The following is a 17,485-nucleotide window of genomic DNA, read 5'->3' on the forward strand; positions in this document are numbered from 1 at the left end:
TTCCCCATTTTATTTACGTACACTATTTTAGGTCTGAAATGATAGTCACGATTATTTTCATAATTTTAATTTATTAGTTAATATTCTGTTCTATAACTGAGATGGATTTCCTATTATATTTCTTTGATAAGGTGTGTGATACTCAGCAAGCTGTTAAAAGCAACATCAGCCACTTATAGAAGTTCAATGGTTTAAGAAATCTGCAAATAGAAATTCTAGGTTAAAAGTAAAGTTAAAGTTTATTTTTCAGTCACAAGTAGGCTTATATTAACACTGCAATGAAGTTATTGTGAAAATCCCCTAGTTTCCACACTCCAGCACCTGCTCGGGTCAATGCACCCTAACCAGCACATCTTTCAGACTGTGGGTGGAAACTGGAGCACCCGGAGGAAACCCACACAGACACGGGGAGAATGTGCAAACTCCACACAGACAGTGACCCAAGCCGGGAATCAAACCTGAGTCCCTGGCGCTGTGAGGCAATTTTGTATGCAGGCAATATGTGACGCAATATATTTATTTGTTAAGCACCTGATTACTTGTAGGCTGAGCAATGAGATTCTAAACTTAGAGAGGTTACACTACATGCTTCATAGCCTTGGTATTTTGCGAATTCTTGACAACTTTCCAAGAGCAGCCAGAAATTCTAGAAACTCCTCTGAATAAGATCCGGGGAAATGTTGGGCAGGAATTGTGTACAAGACACCAATTCAGATCACTTATGATGCATTCATACTGCTGCTTTTGCATCCCTGCCAAGGTACCCACCTCACTGCGATGCGAAAGTGAGGGAGTGTCACCATTGTGAGTTTCTGATCTGTCTCCAGAGAGAAGACATGTGGGAGTCTCTGCGGGAGAATTTGTAGACCACATGGGACATAACTGGCTGACCTAAGTACAAATCCAATTTGTCATCAAACCAAGTTTCAAACTTAAGCCAAGTCTCTTTGCCAGCAAGTCCAAATGCTACTAATCACTCTCTCAAAGGTTGTACAGACCTCCCAGAGAAGCATAAACTAGGCACCGCTGGATTGGGTATTAGTGCTATAGCTGCTAGTCTCACACTAGTTGTTAATGTATAAATGCAGACTCAAAATATATTTTATCCTTTGAAATAGAAAGGATCATCAACTGAATTATCCTCTATCCTAGGGAGTATTACAGTACTATACCACTTTGTTGTAGCTTGTCATTATCAGTTTCCAGAAAAGCGATGCATAAGTAACTGGTTGTGTTATGATAATTCATTATGATAATTACTCAGAGAGTTGACGCATACTCACTGGTTATTGTTTGTTACGGTCAATCTTCAGAAAAATGGATCTGCCTGAGAGGGCGGCACGGTGGCACTGCTGCCTCACAGTGCCAGGGACCCGGATTCAATTCTGGCCTCGGGTCACTGTCTGTGTGGAGTTTGCACATTCTCCCCATGTTTGCGTGGGTTTCCTCCGGGTGCTCCGGTTTCCTCCCACAGTCCAAAGGTAGAATCTTACAGTGCAGAAGGAGGCCATTCAGCCTATCGAGTCTGCACTGACCACAATCCCACCCAAGCCCTATCTTCATAACCCGAAGCATTTACCCCAGCTAGTCCCTTGACACCAAGGGGCAATTTAGCATGACCAATCCACCTAACCCGCATATCTTTGGACTGTGTCACCTAAAGTCAAAATGACCCCAGGTGTGTTATTCCGGATATATAATTTGTACTGGGAGATTACAGATTCATCCAACAATGGCTCCTGTTTAAAATTTCTACAGTTGCAGTATTCCCATATTCCTTATATTAATTCCTCTTGATGGCACAGTGGTCAGCACTGCTGCTTCATAGTGACAGGGACCCAGGTTCGATTCCCGGCTTGGGTCACTGTCAGTGTGGAGTCTGCATGTTCTCCCCGTGTCTGCATGGGTTTCCTCCAGGTGCTTTGGTTTCCTTGCACAGTCCAAAGACGTGCTGGTTAGGTGCACTGGCCATGCTAAATTCTCCCTCAGTGTACCCGAACAGGTGCCAGAGTGTGGCGACTAGGGGATTTTCACAGTAACTTCATTGAAGTTTCACAGTAACTTCATTAATGGAAGCCTACTTGTGACACTATTAAATAAACTTTAAACTCTTTCTTCTAAGAGGACTCCCATCAAGAAACAAGTGCAATGGTAGAAGCCGCTTAATGGTTGAAGACCAACATGACAGTTTCAAATCCTTTAAGGTTGGAAAAATTCACAAACCATTAGCAGCTGGCAATCCCTTTAAATAATATGTGAAATGGCAGTTTTGAGACTTGTACTATTTATTATGTACTATGTTACTATGTATTAGGGCGGCACAGTGGCACAATGGTTAGCACTGCTGCCTCACAGTGCCAGGGACCCAGGTTTGATTCCCGGCTTGGGTCACTGTCTGTGTGGAGTTTGCACATTCTCCCCGTGTCTGCGTGGGTTTCCTCTGGGTGCTCTGGTTTCCTCCCACAGTCTAAAGACCTGCTGGTTAGGCACATTAGCCATACTAAATTCTCCCTCACTGTACCCAAATAGGCGCCGGAGTGCGGCGACCAGGGGATTTTCACTGTGGCTTCATTGCAGTGTTAATGTAAGCCTACTTGTGACTAATAAATAAAGTTTTAAGTTTATGATAGAATATGTACGGGAGGAAACGTTTAGGTACAGGAGAATTTAGAAAGCAGCTGAGAAAGAAAAACAAGAGTGTGATAGAAAGGAACAGAGAATGTAATGCATACATGAATAAGGTCAAATCAGGAAAAGGGGTGCAAGGTTAAACATAAAGCTGCTTTATTTGAATGCACAAAGCAGTTGCAACAAGGTAGAAAAATTAATGGGATACAAAAGCAATTCTCGGCAGATCTGATGAAAGGCCACTGACCTGAAATGCTTATCCATTTCAGTCTCCTGAGATGCTGCCAGTGCTGCTGAGTATTTCCAGCATTTTCTGTTTTTATAGCATAAATAGAAATAATAGGGTTGATCTATTGGCCATTACCGAGATGTGGCTGCATATTGGGAAAATAATATTCCTGGGCACCTGATGTTTCCAACAAACATGCAAAATGGAAAAGGAGAGGGGCAGCCCTGACAATAATAGGTAAAATAAAGACAGTAATGTGGAAAGATCCTGACTCAGAAGAGCAACAAGTAGAATCAGTATCGGCAAAAGTAGAAAAATTACAAGGGGCAAGAAACAATTTTTGGAGTAGTTTATACGTTCTTTAACAGTAGCTATACTGTTGGATGAGTATTAATTAAGACATAAGAGACATGTGTAACAAAGCCAATGTAGTAGTTTAATCTTCATATAGACCGGACAAATTAAATCAGGAAAAGTTCTTTGGAGGATCAGTTTGCAGAATGCATTTGAGACAATTGCCTGAAATAATACATCAAGGAACAAGTTATTTTAGATCTCATCTTGTGTTATGAGAGAGGGTGAATTCATAATCTCATAATAAGTAATTCTCTGAGGAAGAGTGATCATAATATCATTCATTCCACATTGAATTCACGAGTGATGTACATAAGTCTGAAACAGTAGCACTAGGGTAGGTTGGAAAATGAGGTTAAAAGATATGACAGTAGCTAAGAAATGGAAAATATTTTAAAAAGCAATCATAATTTTCAATTAGTATACATTCTGTTAAGAAATAAAATCTCTGTGGGAGAAGTTATTCCTCTATGGATAAACTCAAGAGGTAAAGGATAATGTTGAATTAAAAGAAGCTTACAGTATTGCCAAGAAGAGTAGTAAGCCTGAGTGTTGGAAGAATTTTAGATACCACAAAGGATGACCACAAAATTGATTAAGATGGAAAAACTGATTATCAGCATAAACTTGCATGAAATATAAAAACAGACTATTGAAGCTTCTACAAATGTATAAAAAGGAAGAGAGTAACAAAATTAAATGTGGATTCCTTAGAGAATGTGGAACAGTAAAAGGACAGACATATTAACTATGTTGTACCTATCTTCATGGTCGAGTAAAAATACCAGAAAGAATAGGTAACCAAGGGTTTAAGGAGAGTAAGGAAGTTAAAGTATTTGTAAAGTTCATTCATAGGATGTGGGAGTCACTGGCTAGGCCAACATTTATTACCCATCCCTAATTGCTTTTGAGAAGGTGGTGGTGAGCTGCCTTCTTGAACTGCTGCAGTCCATGCAATGTAGGTACACCCACAATGCTGTTAGGGAGGGAGTACTAGGATTTTGACCCAGTGACAGTGAAAGAATGGTGCGATATATTTCCAAGTCAGGATGGTGAGTGGTTTGCAAGGGAATTTGCAGGTGGTAGTGTTCCCATGTGTCTGCTGCCCGTGTACTTCTGGACAGTAGCCTGCGTGGGCGTGGAAAGTGCTGCTTAAGGAGTCTTGGTGAGTTCTTGTAGTGCATCTGCCACTGTGTGTTGATGGTGGAGGCAATGTTTGTTTGTGGATGGGGTGCCAAACAAGTGGACTGCTTTGTCCTGGGTGGTATCAATCTTCTTGAGTGTTGTTAGAGCTGCACTCATCCAGGCTAGTAGAGAGTACTACATCATGCTCCTGACTTGTACCTTGTAGTTGTTGGACTGGCTTTGGGGAGTCAAGAAGTGAATTACTCAGCGCAGGCTTCCCTGCCTCTGACCTGCTCTTGTAGCCACAGTATTTCCATGGCAAATCTAGTTTAGTTTCTGGTCAATGGTAACCCCCAGGATGTTGATACTGGGGAATTCAGTGACACTGGGTGCCATTGAATATCAAGGAACATTGGTTAAATTCTCTCTTGTTGGAGATGGTCATTGTCTGGCACTTGTGTGACATGAATGTTACTTGCCATTTGTCAGCCTAAGCCTAGATATTATCCAGATCTTGCTGCATTTAGACATGGATGGCTTCAGTATCTGAGGAGTTTTGAATGATGCCGAATGATGTGTACTCATCTGCGAATATTCCCACTTTTGACTTTATGATGGAAAGTAGGTAATTGATGAAGCAACTGAAGATGGTTGGGTCAAAGACACTACGCTGAGGAACTCTTGGAACTGAGATAACAGACCTACAACAACTATAACCATCTTCTTTTGTGTTAAGCATGATTCGAACCAGTGGTGACCTTTCCCCCGATTCCATTGACTCCAGATTTTCCAGATCTCCAACCAACCTGCCCTCACACTATTCTGTACGGCCAATGGCTGTGCAGTAACTTGCAGTGCCAGCCAATTGGAATGTGAATTGCCTCCTCATTGGCTGATTGGATGATTCTTGACAGTGGGTCAACAGGCCGCATGCTAATAAAATGTTCTGGGGATGTGGGTGTCGCTGACTGGGCCAACATTTATTTCTCATCCCAGTGGGCATTTAAGAGCCAACCACATTGCTGTGATTTTTTAAAAATTCGTCCATCGGACATGGGCGCGTTGGCTAGCCAGCATTTATTGCCCATCCTTAGTTACCCTTCAGGGGAGGGGGGCAGTTGAGAGTCAACCACATTGCTGTGGCTCTGGAGTCACATGTACGGGCAAGGACGACAGATGTCCTTCCCTAAAGGACATTAGTGAACCAGATGGGTTTTTACAACGATCGACAATGATCGTCATTAAACTTTTAATTTCAGATTTTTTAAACTGGATTCAAATGTCACCATCTGCCATGGTGGGAGACAAGCATTCCAAGAATTAAAGAAGATACGATTGTTTCCCTGATTCTTCTCCTGGGTTGCTTGCAAGCAGTGTCCTGTGGAAGGAGTCTATAATTCCTGGAGATTCCAGCTCGGAGAGAATCCTGGAAATTCCGGGTGGCACAACCATAAAATCATGGAATCCTCACAGTGCAAATGGAGGCCATTTGGCCCATTGAGACTGCACTGACAGCAATCCCACACTGGCCCTATTCCTGTAAACCCAGGTATTTACCCTACTAATCCCCCTGACACTAAGGGGCAGTTTAGCATGGCCAATCCACCTAATCTGCACATCGTTGGACTGTGGGAGGAAACCGGTGCACCCGGAGGAAACCCACGCAGACACGGGGAGAATGTGCAGACTCCACAGAGACAGTGACCCGAGGCCGGAATTGAACCCGGGTCCCTGGCGCCGTGAGGCAGCAGTGCCACGGGTGCTGCCCACTGTGCCTCCTGGAGATTCCAGCTGGGACAATCCTGGAGTACTGACCAACCTTACTGGGGGTGGGAGTGGGGGTGGTTCAGAAGGACTCAGAAGATGATGGCGCCACTGGAATTCCATCGGAGCTTGCAGGGGGAGAGGGAAGTGGTTTGAAAATGCATAGAGTAAGAGGCTGTTGCAATGCCTTTGTGTTTGAGTTGGATGGAGCTCAGGGATGATCTAGCCAGTCTCTGGGTGGTTCCCATAGAGACGGTGTAATGTTTAGCCTGGCTCTGTCACATGATCCTGGAGCTGCTACATGAAACAGACGCTTGCTGAGACTGCCAACACTCCCAATCCCATTCACCGGCTCGATTCCAGGGTTTTTTTCACCGCAACAACACTTTCCTTTGGGGGGCATTTTTCTGAAAGTTTGCTGAGGTTCGCGGGGGGGGGGGGGGAAGGGGCTGGGAACGTGTTTGAAAAGCAATTCTTAAGGATGGACAACGGCGCCGACAAGCTGCCCAGCCTGACAGACTGTCGCCGCTACTCACTGCACCTAAAGACCCCCAAGAGAAATGTCTTCGTCACTCAGCTTGGCGACCAGAGGTAACAAGCTAAAGGCTCCCTCCCTTGTTTCGGGCGTTTGTCCAGATTGTCTGACACTTCTCTGCTCAGTTGCAGATCTACTCATTGTCGCTGATCACACGATATTTCTTTTTGAATCATTTATTTTATGACTTGCTGCACAATTCCTGCTCTGGGGTGAGTGGTAATTTTGCACCTATCAGTCCAGATTCCAGCAATATTTTCAGCAGTGATATTGCTGACTTCTTGCGAGCTCTCTATCTCTAATTCTATCTTACGCTCTCCTCCCATGCTTATAAAACTCTACATTCCGTGCCCTCTCCTTTCCTACTTCCCTATGTACTCTATGAACGGTATGCTTTGTCGATACAGCACGCAGGGGGCAGCATGGTGGCACAGTGGTTAGCACTGCTGCTTCACAGCGCCAGGGACCCAGTTTCAATTCCGACCTCGGGTCACAGTCTGTGTGGAGTCCGCACATTCTCCCCATGTCTGCGTGGGTTTCCTCCGGGTGCTCCGGTTTTCCCCCCACAGCCTAAGAATGTGCGGGTTAGGTTGATTGGCCCTGCTAAATTGACACTGGTGTCAGTGGGATTAGTAGGGTAAATGTGTGGGGTTACTGGGATATGGCCTGCGTGCGATTGTGGCCAGTGGAGACCCGATGGGCCAAATGGCCTCCTTCTGTACTGTAGGGATTCTATGATTCGAAGAAACAATAATTTTCATTGTGTCCCAATACATGTGACAGTAATAAATCAAATCAAATTCCAAGCAGATAATTTGTTTCAAAAAGTAATTCAATTTTGCTGCTATTTATCCCAGGAAATTGTTATGGAAAAAGAAATCTCAATGTCTTTTTAAAAATTGTATTACTAGATACAGTGCAGAAGGAGGCCATTCAGCCCATCGAGTCCACCCAGGCCCTATTCTCATAACCCCACATATTTACCCTGCTAATCCCCCTGACACTAAGGGACTTTTTGACAAATCTATGAAAAGGATGGGAATAGAGAGATATGGTCCCTGGAAGGGTAGGGGGTTTTAGTTCAGATGGGCAGCATGATCAGTGCAGGCTTGGAGGGCAAAGGGCTTGTTCCTGTGCTGCAATTTTCTTTGTTCTTTGGGTGACTGTCTGCACATTCTTCCCGTGTCTGCGTGGGTTTCCTCCGGGTGCTCTGGTTTCCTCCCACAGTCCAAAGATGTGCAGGTTAGGTGCATTGGCCATGCTAAACTGCCCCTTAGTGTCCCAAGGTCAGATGGTAAAAGTGTGGAGTTACAGGGATAGGGTGGGGATGAGGGCCTGGGTAAGATACTCTGTCAGAGGCTTGGTGCTGACTCGAAGAGCTGAATGACCTCTTCGGCAGTGTAGGGAATTCTATGATTTGTTGCACACCCTAGTTGCCCTTGAGGAGGTGGTGGTGAGATGCAACCTGGAAGCCTTGCAGTCCCACAGTGCTGTTAGGAAAGGAGTTCCTGAGGTTTGACTCAGTGAAGGAAATGCAATACAAAATGCAATACAGTTCCAAGTCAGGATTGTATATGGGTTGGAGGGGGACTTGCAGGTGGTGGTCTTCCCTTGTGTCTGCTGATCATGGCAGTGGTGGAGGGAGTGAATGTTTAAGGTGATACGTGGGATGCCAATCAAACGGGCTGCTCTGTGATGGATGGTGTTGAAAGTCTTGAATGTCGTTGGAGCCGTGCTCATCCAGGCAAATATTCAATCACATTCCTGACTTGTGCCTTGTAGATGGTAGACAGAGTGTGAGGAGGTAGGAGGTGAGTTACTCACTGCAGAATTCCCTGCCTCTGACCTGCTCTTGCAACCACAGTATTTATTTAGCTGGTCCAGTTCAGTTTACAGCCAATGGTAACCCCCAGGATATTGATAGTGGTGGATTCAATGATGGTAATGCCAATGAATGTCAAGGGGAGATAGTTAGATTCTCTTTTGTTAGAAATGACAATTTCCTGGATGTTCTGTGATCCAAATATTACTTGCCCTTGATTAGCCCAGGCCTGAATGTTGTCAGAGGCAGGGAATTCTGCAGTGAGTAACTCACCTCCTACCTCCTCACAGTCTGTCTACCATCTACAAGGCACAAGTCAGAAATGTGATGGAATATTTGCCTGGATGTTGTCTAGATCTTGCTGCATATGTATTCAGTATTTGAGGAGTTGCTGAACATAGTGAAATCATTCACAGTCATTCCCACGTCTGACCTTATGATGAGGATAAGGCCATTGGTGAAGGAGCTAAAGCTGATTGGGCCTAGGACACTACCCTAAAGGGCTCTTGCAGTGATGTCCTGAGGCTGAGTTGATTGACCTCCAACCATCTTCCTTTGTGCTAGCTATGACTTCAACCAGGGTAGCGTTTCCCCGATCCTCATTGATTTCAATTTTGCTAAGACGCCTTGATATTACATTCAATTAGATGTTTCCTTGATTTCAAGGCAGCCACTCTCACTCCCCTCTTGTGGTAGCTCCTCTGTCCATGTTTGAGGTCAGTAGCTGAGCGGCCCTGGTGGAAGGCAAACTGAGCATCGATGAGCAGGTTGTGGTGAGTAAGTGCCATTTGATAGCATTATCAATGACACCTTCCATCGCTCTGCTGATGATCCAGTAGACTGATGGGATGGTAATTGGGCAGATTGGATTTGTCTTGTCTTTTGTGGACAGCAGATACTTGGGCAATGGGTAGATGCTAGTGTTGTGGCTGTACTGGAATACAGTATTTAATACTGTCATGTTGTTAGTACCCATAGCCTTTGCAGTATCTGGTGCCTTCAGCTGTTTCTGGATATCATGTGGGGTGAATCAAATTGGCTGAAGACTGGAATCTGTGATGCTGGGGATCTCGGAGGACAGCTGAGATGGATCATCCATTCAGCACGTGGCTAAAGATAGTTACCAAAGTTTCAGCCTTGCCTTTGTACTGATGTGTGGGTTCCCCCCATCATTAAGGATGGAGATATTTATGGAGCCTCTGGTTAATTGTTTTAATTGTCCATTACTACTCACTACTGGACGTAGTTGGACTGCAGATCCAATTTTTTTTAATCAGTTGCTTCACTCTGACCTTCGTGTGCTGCTTAAGCTGTTTAGCATGCAAGTCGTTCTCTGTGTTGTAGCTTCACCAGCTTGACACCACATATTTAGGTATGTCTGGTGCTGCTCCTGGCATGCTCTCCAGCACTTTGAATTGAACCAGGGTTAGTGGTAATGGCAGAGTGAGGGATATGTCAGGCCATGAGGTTACAGATTGCGGTTGAATACGATTGCGTTGCTACTGATGGCCCACAGCGTCTCACGGATGCCCAGTCATGAGTTGTTAGATCTGTTCTGAATCTATTCTATTTAGCACACTGGTAATGCTGCACATAACGACAGGACATTGCCTCCACAAGGATCTAATGGCAATCACTCCTACCAGTAGTACTGTTATGGTCAGATACCTCAGCAACATATGGATTGGTGATGACAAGAATTTAATAGGTTTTATCCTTTTGTTGGTTCCTCCACAAAAAAATACTGAAACCGCTTTTGGTGATGGACATTGAAATCCTCCACCCAGAGTATGTTCTGTTCTCTTGCCACCCTCCATGCTTCTTCCTAGTGGTGTTCAACATGAAGGAGCACTGCTTCATCAGATGAAAGAGGGAGTAGATCGTAATCAGCAGGAGGTTTTCTTGCTCATGTTTGAGCTGATGCCATGAGACTTCCTAGGTTTCCGAGTCAGTGTTGAGGACTCCCAGGGCAATTCCCTCCTGACTGCATACCACTGTCACTCCCCTTGTGTTGGCGCTATCCTGTATGTTGAGGTCGTAGTGAGATGGATGGTCCTGACTTCCACCCATGGCACTCTCCTCATATTTCTGCAGACCTAGAACAAGGCAGAGTAAGAATAATCTGGAGTCGATGCATTTTGTCAATACATGGGATTACATAGAATATATGATCTATAGGCCATTCGGCCCAACCAATCCATGTCAGTGTTTATGCTTCATTTGAGCCTCCTCCCATCTTTCCTCATCTAAATCTATCATTGTAACCCTCTACTTTTTGTCCCTCATATGCTTGTAGAGTTGTCTGGCCCAGCCCCCCCACCATGAGGCTCTGCTCCTGGCTCCGCCCCTTGACACTGCCCAGTGTGGGCGGGCAGTGCCAGTGTGCCAGGCTGGCAGTGCCAGTGTGCTAGGCTGACATTGCCAGGGTCACGGCTGGCAGTGCCAGGTTGGCACTTCACAACAGGCACTGCAACCTCTCCTTGCCCCTGGCCTCCCAGGGGGCCTCAATGGCTTCCTGTCCTACCGGCGAGGCCATCACGTCTGGTCTCCGGTGCTAGGGACTAGCTGTGATCCCGCTGGTGGGAGCCTTCACCAGCGAGGTCTGAAATCCAAGTGAGCCCAGACAATACCATCCAGAGCTCGCTAAAGAGATTTAGATTAGGGCATGAACATTGAAATCCACCTTGCCCCAGTCCCCAGTTGCACAGCTGGTTGATGGAGATGGTTGCACAACTTCAGCACCTTTCATGATTCCTCAGACACTGAAGCAATCCATGTCCATATGCAGCAGGACCTGGACAACATTCAGGTTTGACCTGATAAATAGAAAATAACATTTGTGCCACACAGAGAATCCAACCCTCTCTCCAATGGCATTATCATTGCTGATTCCCCAACTGTCAAGATCCTGGGGGCTACCACTGACTGAAACCTGAGCTGGACTAGCCACACAAATACCGTGACTACAAGAACAGATCTGAAGTTGGAAGTTCTGCAGGGAGTAACTCACCTCCTGACTTTCCAAAGTCTGTACACAAGTTGCAAGGAGTATGATGGATTAACTTTACACTTGCCTGGATAATTGAAATTCCAACAACACATGAAACTTGACACCACCCAGGACAAAACAGCCCACTACTGACGAACAGTGGCAGCAGTGTGTACCATCTACAAGATTCACTGCAGCAATTCACCAAGGCTCCTTTGACAGCACCTTCCAAACCCAGGAGGACAAGGGCAGCAAATAGATGGGAACAGCACCACCTGCAAGTTCCCCTCCAAGCCACCCGCCATTCCAACTTGGAACTATGGCTGTGATTCTCACAAAAGCGCTGAATTGGAGGGAAAACTGTTCTAGATCCTGACTGTTTTGTCAGTTCAGTTTCTCACCCGAATCTGCGCACTCTGTGCACTGCAGAGGTCCCAGTCGTGAATCTCATTAAAAACCCTGGGGGATGGGGCCTACTCACGCCAGAGTTTGACAGTTCAGGAATTTTGCGCATGCACAGTGGCTCCAATCTGTCAGACTCCCCATTTGTTGACCAGCTTGGGACCCCTGCAGTGCTGCCCCTCCAGCCTCCCTCCACAGACCGTTTGCAACCCCCACAGCAATTTCCAGGCCGGCTCTGACTCCCCCCCCCCACTCCCCCCGCCCTCCTCTTCCCATCCCAGAGTGCCCCAATGTACAGCCCGCGCCCCCCCCCCCCCCCAGCAGACCACCCCCCCGAGCCTGCCCCAATCGCTGCCCTCCCTCCATCCCAGACTGATCCTGTCTGCAGAGCGGCAGCGGGACCCCCTGCCTCCACCAATTGCCTCTAGGCCCGGCCCACAATAGGCCCCGCCCCCTTGGCACTGCCCGATGCCCGATGGGCAGTGCCAAGGTGCCTCCTGGGCATGGGCACTTTACCCCTTGGGCAGTGCCGGGGGCACAGGCTAGCACTGCCAGGGTGCCCATGCCCAGGGGGCACCACCCCCCGCCGCCCAGCCCCCTGGAGGGTCCCGATTGCTCCCCCTTCATTACGGCGGGGTCTCCCACTAGTTCCCTGAACGTGGGGAGCTAGTCTGAACCCTGCCAGAATGAAGTGCTCCTGGCGGGGTGGGAGATTCCATCGGGACCGGTAAGTTCCTGATAATTACATTTAAAACATATTACAAGTACATTTAAAATAGATTCAAATGCCTTACCTGCTTTCCCGCCGGTTTCCAGCATGGTCTGACTGGCGACTGTTCACCAGCTCTGGGAGATGCACATGTGTTCCTGGCACATGCACAAATCCCAGAACAAGGCCAGCGATGTGCATCTCCCACCGTGAACCGTCAGAAAAGTTGCGGGTCGCAATGGGAGAATCGCGACCGGTATTCCCATTCCTTTATTGTCACTGGGTCAAATACCTGGAATTCCCTTCCTAACAACACTGTGGATGTACCTACACACACGGACTGCCGCAGTTCAAGAAGGCAGCTTACACCACGACCTCAAGAACATCAAAGAGTACTTAAGGAAGTGGCTCTAGAAAAAGTGGATGCATTGGTGGTCATCTTCCAGGATTCTATAGACTCTGGAACAGTCCCTGCAGATTGGAGGGTAGCTAATGTCACTCCAATATTCAAAAAGGGAGGTAGAGAGAAAACAAGGAATTATAGACCAGTAAGCTTAACATCAGTAGTGGGGAAAATTCTCAAATCCAATATCAATATCAAGGACTTTATAGCGGAGCATTTAGAAAGCAGTGGCAGGATCAGACAGAGTCAGCATGGATTTATGAAGGGGAAATCATGCTTGACAAATCTGTTGGAATTCTTTGAAGATGTAACTAGTAGAGTTGACAAGGGGAGCCAGTCAATGTGGTGTATTTGGACTTTCAGAAAGCGTTTGACAAAGTCCCGCATAAAAAATTATCGTGCAAGATTAAAGCGCTAGCGATTGGAATAAGTGTATTGAGATGGATAGAAAACTGGTTGGCAGAGAGGAAACAAAGAGTAGGAATTAATGGGTGCTTTTCAAATTGACAGGCAGTAACTAGTGGGGTGCCACAGGGATCAGTGCTGGGACCCCATCTATTCACAATATATATTAATGATTTGGATGAGGGAACAAAATGTAACATCTCAAAGTTTGCAGATGATACCAGGTTGGATGGGAGGGTGAACTGTGATGAGGATGCAGCGATCCTTCAGCATGATCTGGACAGGTTGGGTGAGTGGGCAAATCAATGGCAGATGCAGTACAATTTGGATAAATGTGAGCTTATTCACTTTGAAAGCAAAAACAAGGCGGCAGATTACTACCTGAATGGTTGTAAATTGGGAGAGGGGAGTGTGCAGCGGGACCTGGGTGTCCTTGTGCACCAGTCGCTGAAGGTAAGCATGCAGGTGCAGCAGGCGGTAAAGAAGGCAAATGGCATGTTGGCCTTCATTGTGAGAGGTTTCGAGTACAGGAGCAGGGATGTGTTGTTGCAAATAATTGGTCCTTGGTGAGGCCACACCTAGAATATTGTGTGCAGTTTTGGCCTCCTTTTCTGAGGAAGGATGCTCTTGCTCTCAAGAGAATGCAGCGAAGGTTTACCAGACTGATTCCGGGAATGGTGGGACTGATGTATGAGGAGAGATTGACTAGGTTAAGATTGTTTTTGCTGGAGTTCAGATGAATGAGGGGGTATCTCATAGAGACTTATAAAATTCTAACTGGACTAGACAGGGTAGATGCAGGGAGGATGTTCCCGATGGTGGGTGAGTCGCAAACCAGGGGTCACAGTCTGAGGATTCAGGGTAGACCATTTAAGACAGAAATGAGGAGACATTTCTTCATCCAGAGTGGTGAGCCTGTGGAATTCATGAGTAGTTGATGCCAAAAGATTGAATGTATTCAACAGGTGGCTAGAAATACCACTTGGGGCGAATGGGATCAAAGGTCATGAGGAGAAAGCAGGATTAGGCCATTGAGTTGGATGATCAGCCATAATGGTGGTCAATGGCGGAGCAGGCTCGAAGGGCCAAATAGCCTCCTCCTGCTCCTATCTCCTATGTTTCTACAAGAGATGGGCAATAAATATTGGCCTAGCCAATGGCGCCCACATCCTGTAAACAAAGTTACAAAAGTCAGCATCATTTTTTTTACCTTGGTTACATCTCTTAAACCTCAATTGATTAAGAATGAATAGAAGTGTTAGCCAGAACTGATAAGATTTTGATGCTCCATCCAACCTGTGTCATTGCATATGAATCTATGTTCGTTTCATAGACAAGATTGCTTCCTCTGACATCAATAAGGAAAGGGAAGGTCGATGGGATGTACCATCAGTTTTTTGTCCAGTGATAAAATTAAAATTTGCAGCTTTTAACGACAAAATTTAAATATTTTTTTCCCCTTAGGGATGAAGATGATGATGTTAATTACATTCCAGTAATCAGAGAGGCAAGTTCTTTTTCCTTCCATCTTATTCTGTGCAATTGCAAAAACTTTAGCATTTATCTTCTATGCTACATTTCAAGCATCAGTGTCCAGTTAGTAAATTACGTTAGACCAACACCATTTTCTGCTAATATAGGAAAGAACTAAGGAAATTTGGCATGTCAGCTACGACTCTCACCAACTTTTACAGATGCACCATAGAAAGCATTCTTTCTGGTTGTATCCCAGCTTGGTATGGCTCCCGCTCTGCCCAAGACCGCAAGGAACTACAAAATGTCGTGAATGTAGTCCAATCCATCACGCAAACCAGCCTCCCATCCATTGACTCTGTCTACACTTCTTGCTGCCTCGGCAAAGCAGCCAGTATAATTAAGGACCTCACGCACCCTGGGCATACTCTCTTCCACCTTCTTCCTTCGGGAAAAAAATACAAAAGTCTGAGGTCACGTACCAACCGACTCAATTACAGCTTCTTCCCTGCTGCTGTCAGACTTTTGAATGGACCTACCTTGCATTAAGTTGATTTTTCTCTACACCCTAGCTATATTCTGCACTCTCTCCTATCCCTCTCTATGAACGATATGTTTTGTCTGTATAGCGCGCAAGAAACAATACTTTTTACTGTATGTTAATATATGTGACAATAATAAATCAAATCAAATAATATAGTGAATTCAAAAATCAGTATGGATATTGGATTTTGTCTCCACTGGTGTATGGAGAACAGCTCTGTAGGTTGGAAGTATGCAACAAGGAACCATAGAATCCAGAGTCTTTCTTTTTTAAAAAAAATAAGTGACGTGTTTTCTTAAATTTAGGGTATTGTATAGCTGACTGACTGTCTTGGTGTTAATTTTGGAAGCCATTTTTGGAACTGTTTGAAACTTGTTTTTAATTGATTAAAATTACGACAATTCCTATGGAGATGCAACTCTAATGAAGATGAATTTCCAGTCATTGGCTGAAAGGGTCAAACAACAAGATTTTAAGCTTTAAAACTTTTACTGTAGCACAAAAACTAAAAACAACATTGTGTAAACATTATTCGATAGCAACTTATACAAGATGTGTATAAGATTCTTGTACAACTTGAACTACAGAAAGGAAATTCCCTATTTAACTTGTCACACAATCTCCCAATATGTTATATGCACATATGTTACACTTCCCTTTAAGTGTAGACTTTATTCTCCTAAAACCTATTTGCAGCCTTCAATAGCTTGTTTCCTTTATTTTCCTTTCCACGTCAGGTAACTCCTAATCTCAGAACTAACTATCACTGTGAGGGTGACACTAAAGATACCTTCCCTTTAGCTCAAGCTCGATAAATGCCCCAACCTCCTTTTGATCCTCACTAGCTTAGTCTCTTCGATCTGAACGTGAGCTCCCACCCACAGTCTCTGTGGTGACCAATAGAATCAGCATTTTCTCCACTTCAGGTACATTCCTGACTGCCTCTATCTCCTGCTCGTTCTCGCTCTCTCAGATTCTTAAAGACTGAGATTTTCAGGGCTATCTTAGAAATCCTGCAACCTGATATGACAATGGCTTTCTATGGACTGTTCCCCTCTCAAAGCCCATCTCCACGGCAACATGAATTACCTGGACCCTGTATCCAGGTAGAAATGTCTATTTAGCTATCTTCTAGACCCTCAACACCATTCTACCTAGGAATTAATCAGATAGACAAAGGTATAGCCATTTACAAACCCAGACATTCCTAACATCATCCTGTGAGACTTGGAAACTAACAGTCTCCCCACAGCCAGTACCACTGCTCTTACCATTTTTTATAAATGTAAACAATTTGCATCTTTCTCCCAGTAAGTCAACTAGGGCCCCATTTTACCATTAGCGATGAAGCCAGCCAAGTTTTTTGTTGAGCAAAATCCAGAACATATATAATTTTATTCCTCCATTTTACCTTACAGAGGCAGTACCAAAATATAACAATCTTATAAACTTCAGATTTGCAATAAATCAGAAGTAAATCATGTCAGACAAATTAAAAAGTTAAAGTTTATTTATTAGTCACAAGTAGGCTTACATTCACACTGCAATGAAGTTCCTGTGAAAATCCCCGAGCCGCCACACTCCGGCTCCTGTTCGGGTACACTGAGGGAGAATTTAGCATGATCAATTCACCTAACCTGCACATCTTTGGACTGTGGGAGGAAACCGGAGCACCCGGAGGAAACCCATGCAGACGCAGGGAGAACATGCAAACTCTACACAGACAGTGACCCAAGCCGGGAATCGAACCCAGGTCCCTGGCACTGTGAGGTAGCAGTGCTAACCACTGTGCCACTGTGCCACCCCCAAATTACTCAAATCTGGACTAAAAGCAGAAAATGCTGAAACTACTCAGCAATTCAGGCAGCATCAGTGGAGAGAAGAAAGTAAACGTATTAAATCTGTGACCCTTCATCAAAAGTTAGAAATGCAAAACGATTTGAGCAAAGGACAGGGGGGAGAGTGAGAATAAGATCAAAAAGAAAAGTTTGTAGTAGACTAGAAGGCAGGAGAAATTAAATGATGAAAGATTTCATGATACAAGTCCAAAGGGGCAAATAAAGTCACAAAAGATGTATCTAGATAAGCTGTGAATGGAAAGAT

The 17,485-nt window shown here is 45.1% G+C and overlaps 1 protein-coding gene across 2 annotated transcripts in view; it reads left to right on the forward strand.

Annotated features, from left to right (window-relative positions):
• The first annotated feature begins 6,386 nt into the window (after positions 1–6,386).
• Positions 6,387–17,485, forward strand: part of ccdc197 (coiled-coil domain containing 197) — a 41,185-nt gene continuing 30,086 nt past the window's right edge. The window contains exons 1-2 of one of the 2 annotated variants that reach the window (XM_078234279.1): positions 6,387–6,691; positions 14,830–14,872. In XM_078234279.1, the coding sequence (XP_078090405.1) occupies positions 6,402–6,691; positions 14,830–14,872 (333 nt within the window). In that variant the 5' untranslated portion in view covers positions 6,387–6,401. Of the gene's footprint in view, positions 6,692–14,829; positions 14,877–17,485 lie in introns of both variants that reach the window. The other variant, XM_078234280.1, reaches the window with a different exon arrangement.

This window comes from Mustelus asterias, chromosome 18, assembly GCF_964213995.1.
Source record: "Mustelus asterias chromosome 18, sMusAst1.hap1.1, whole genome shotgun sequence".
Taxonomy (NCBI): domain Eukaryota; kingdom Metazoa; phylum Chordata; class Chondrichthyes; order Carcharhiniformes; family Triakidae; genus Mustelus; species Mustelus asterias.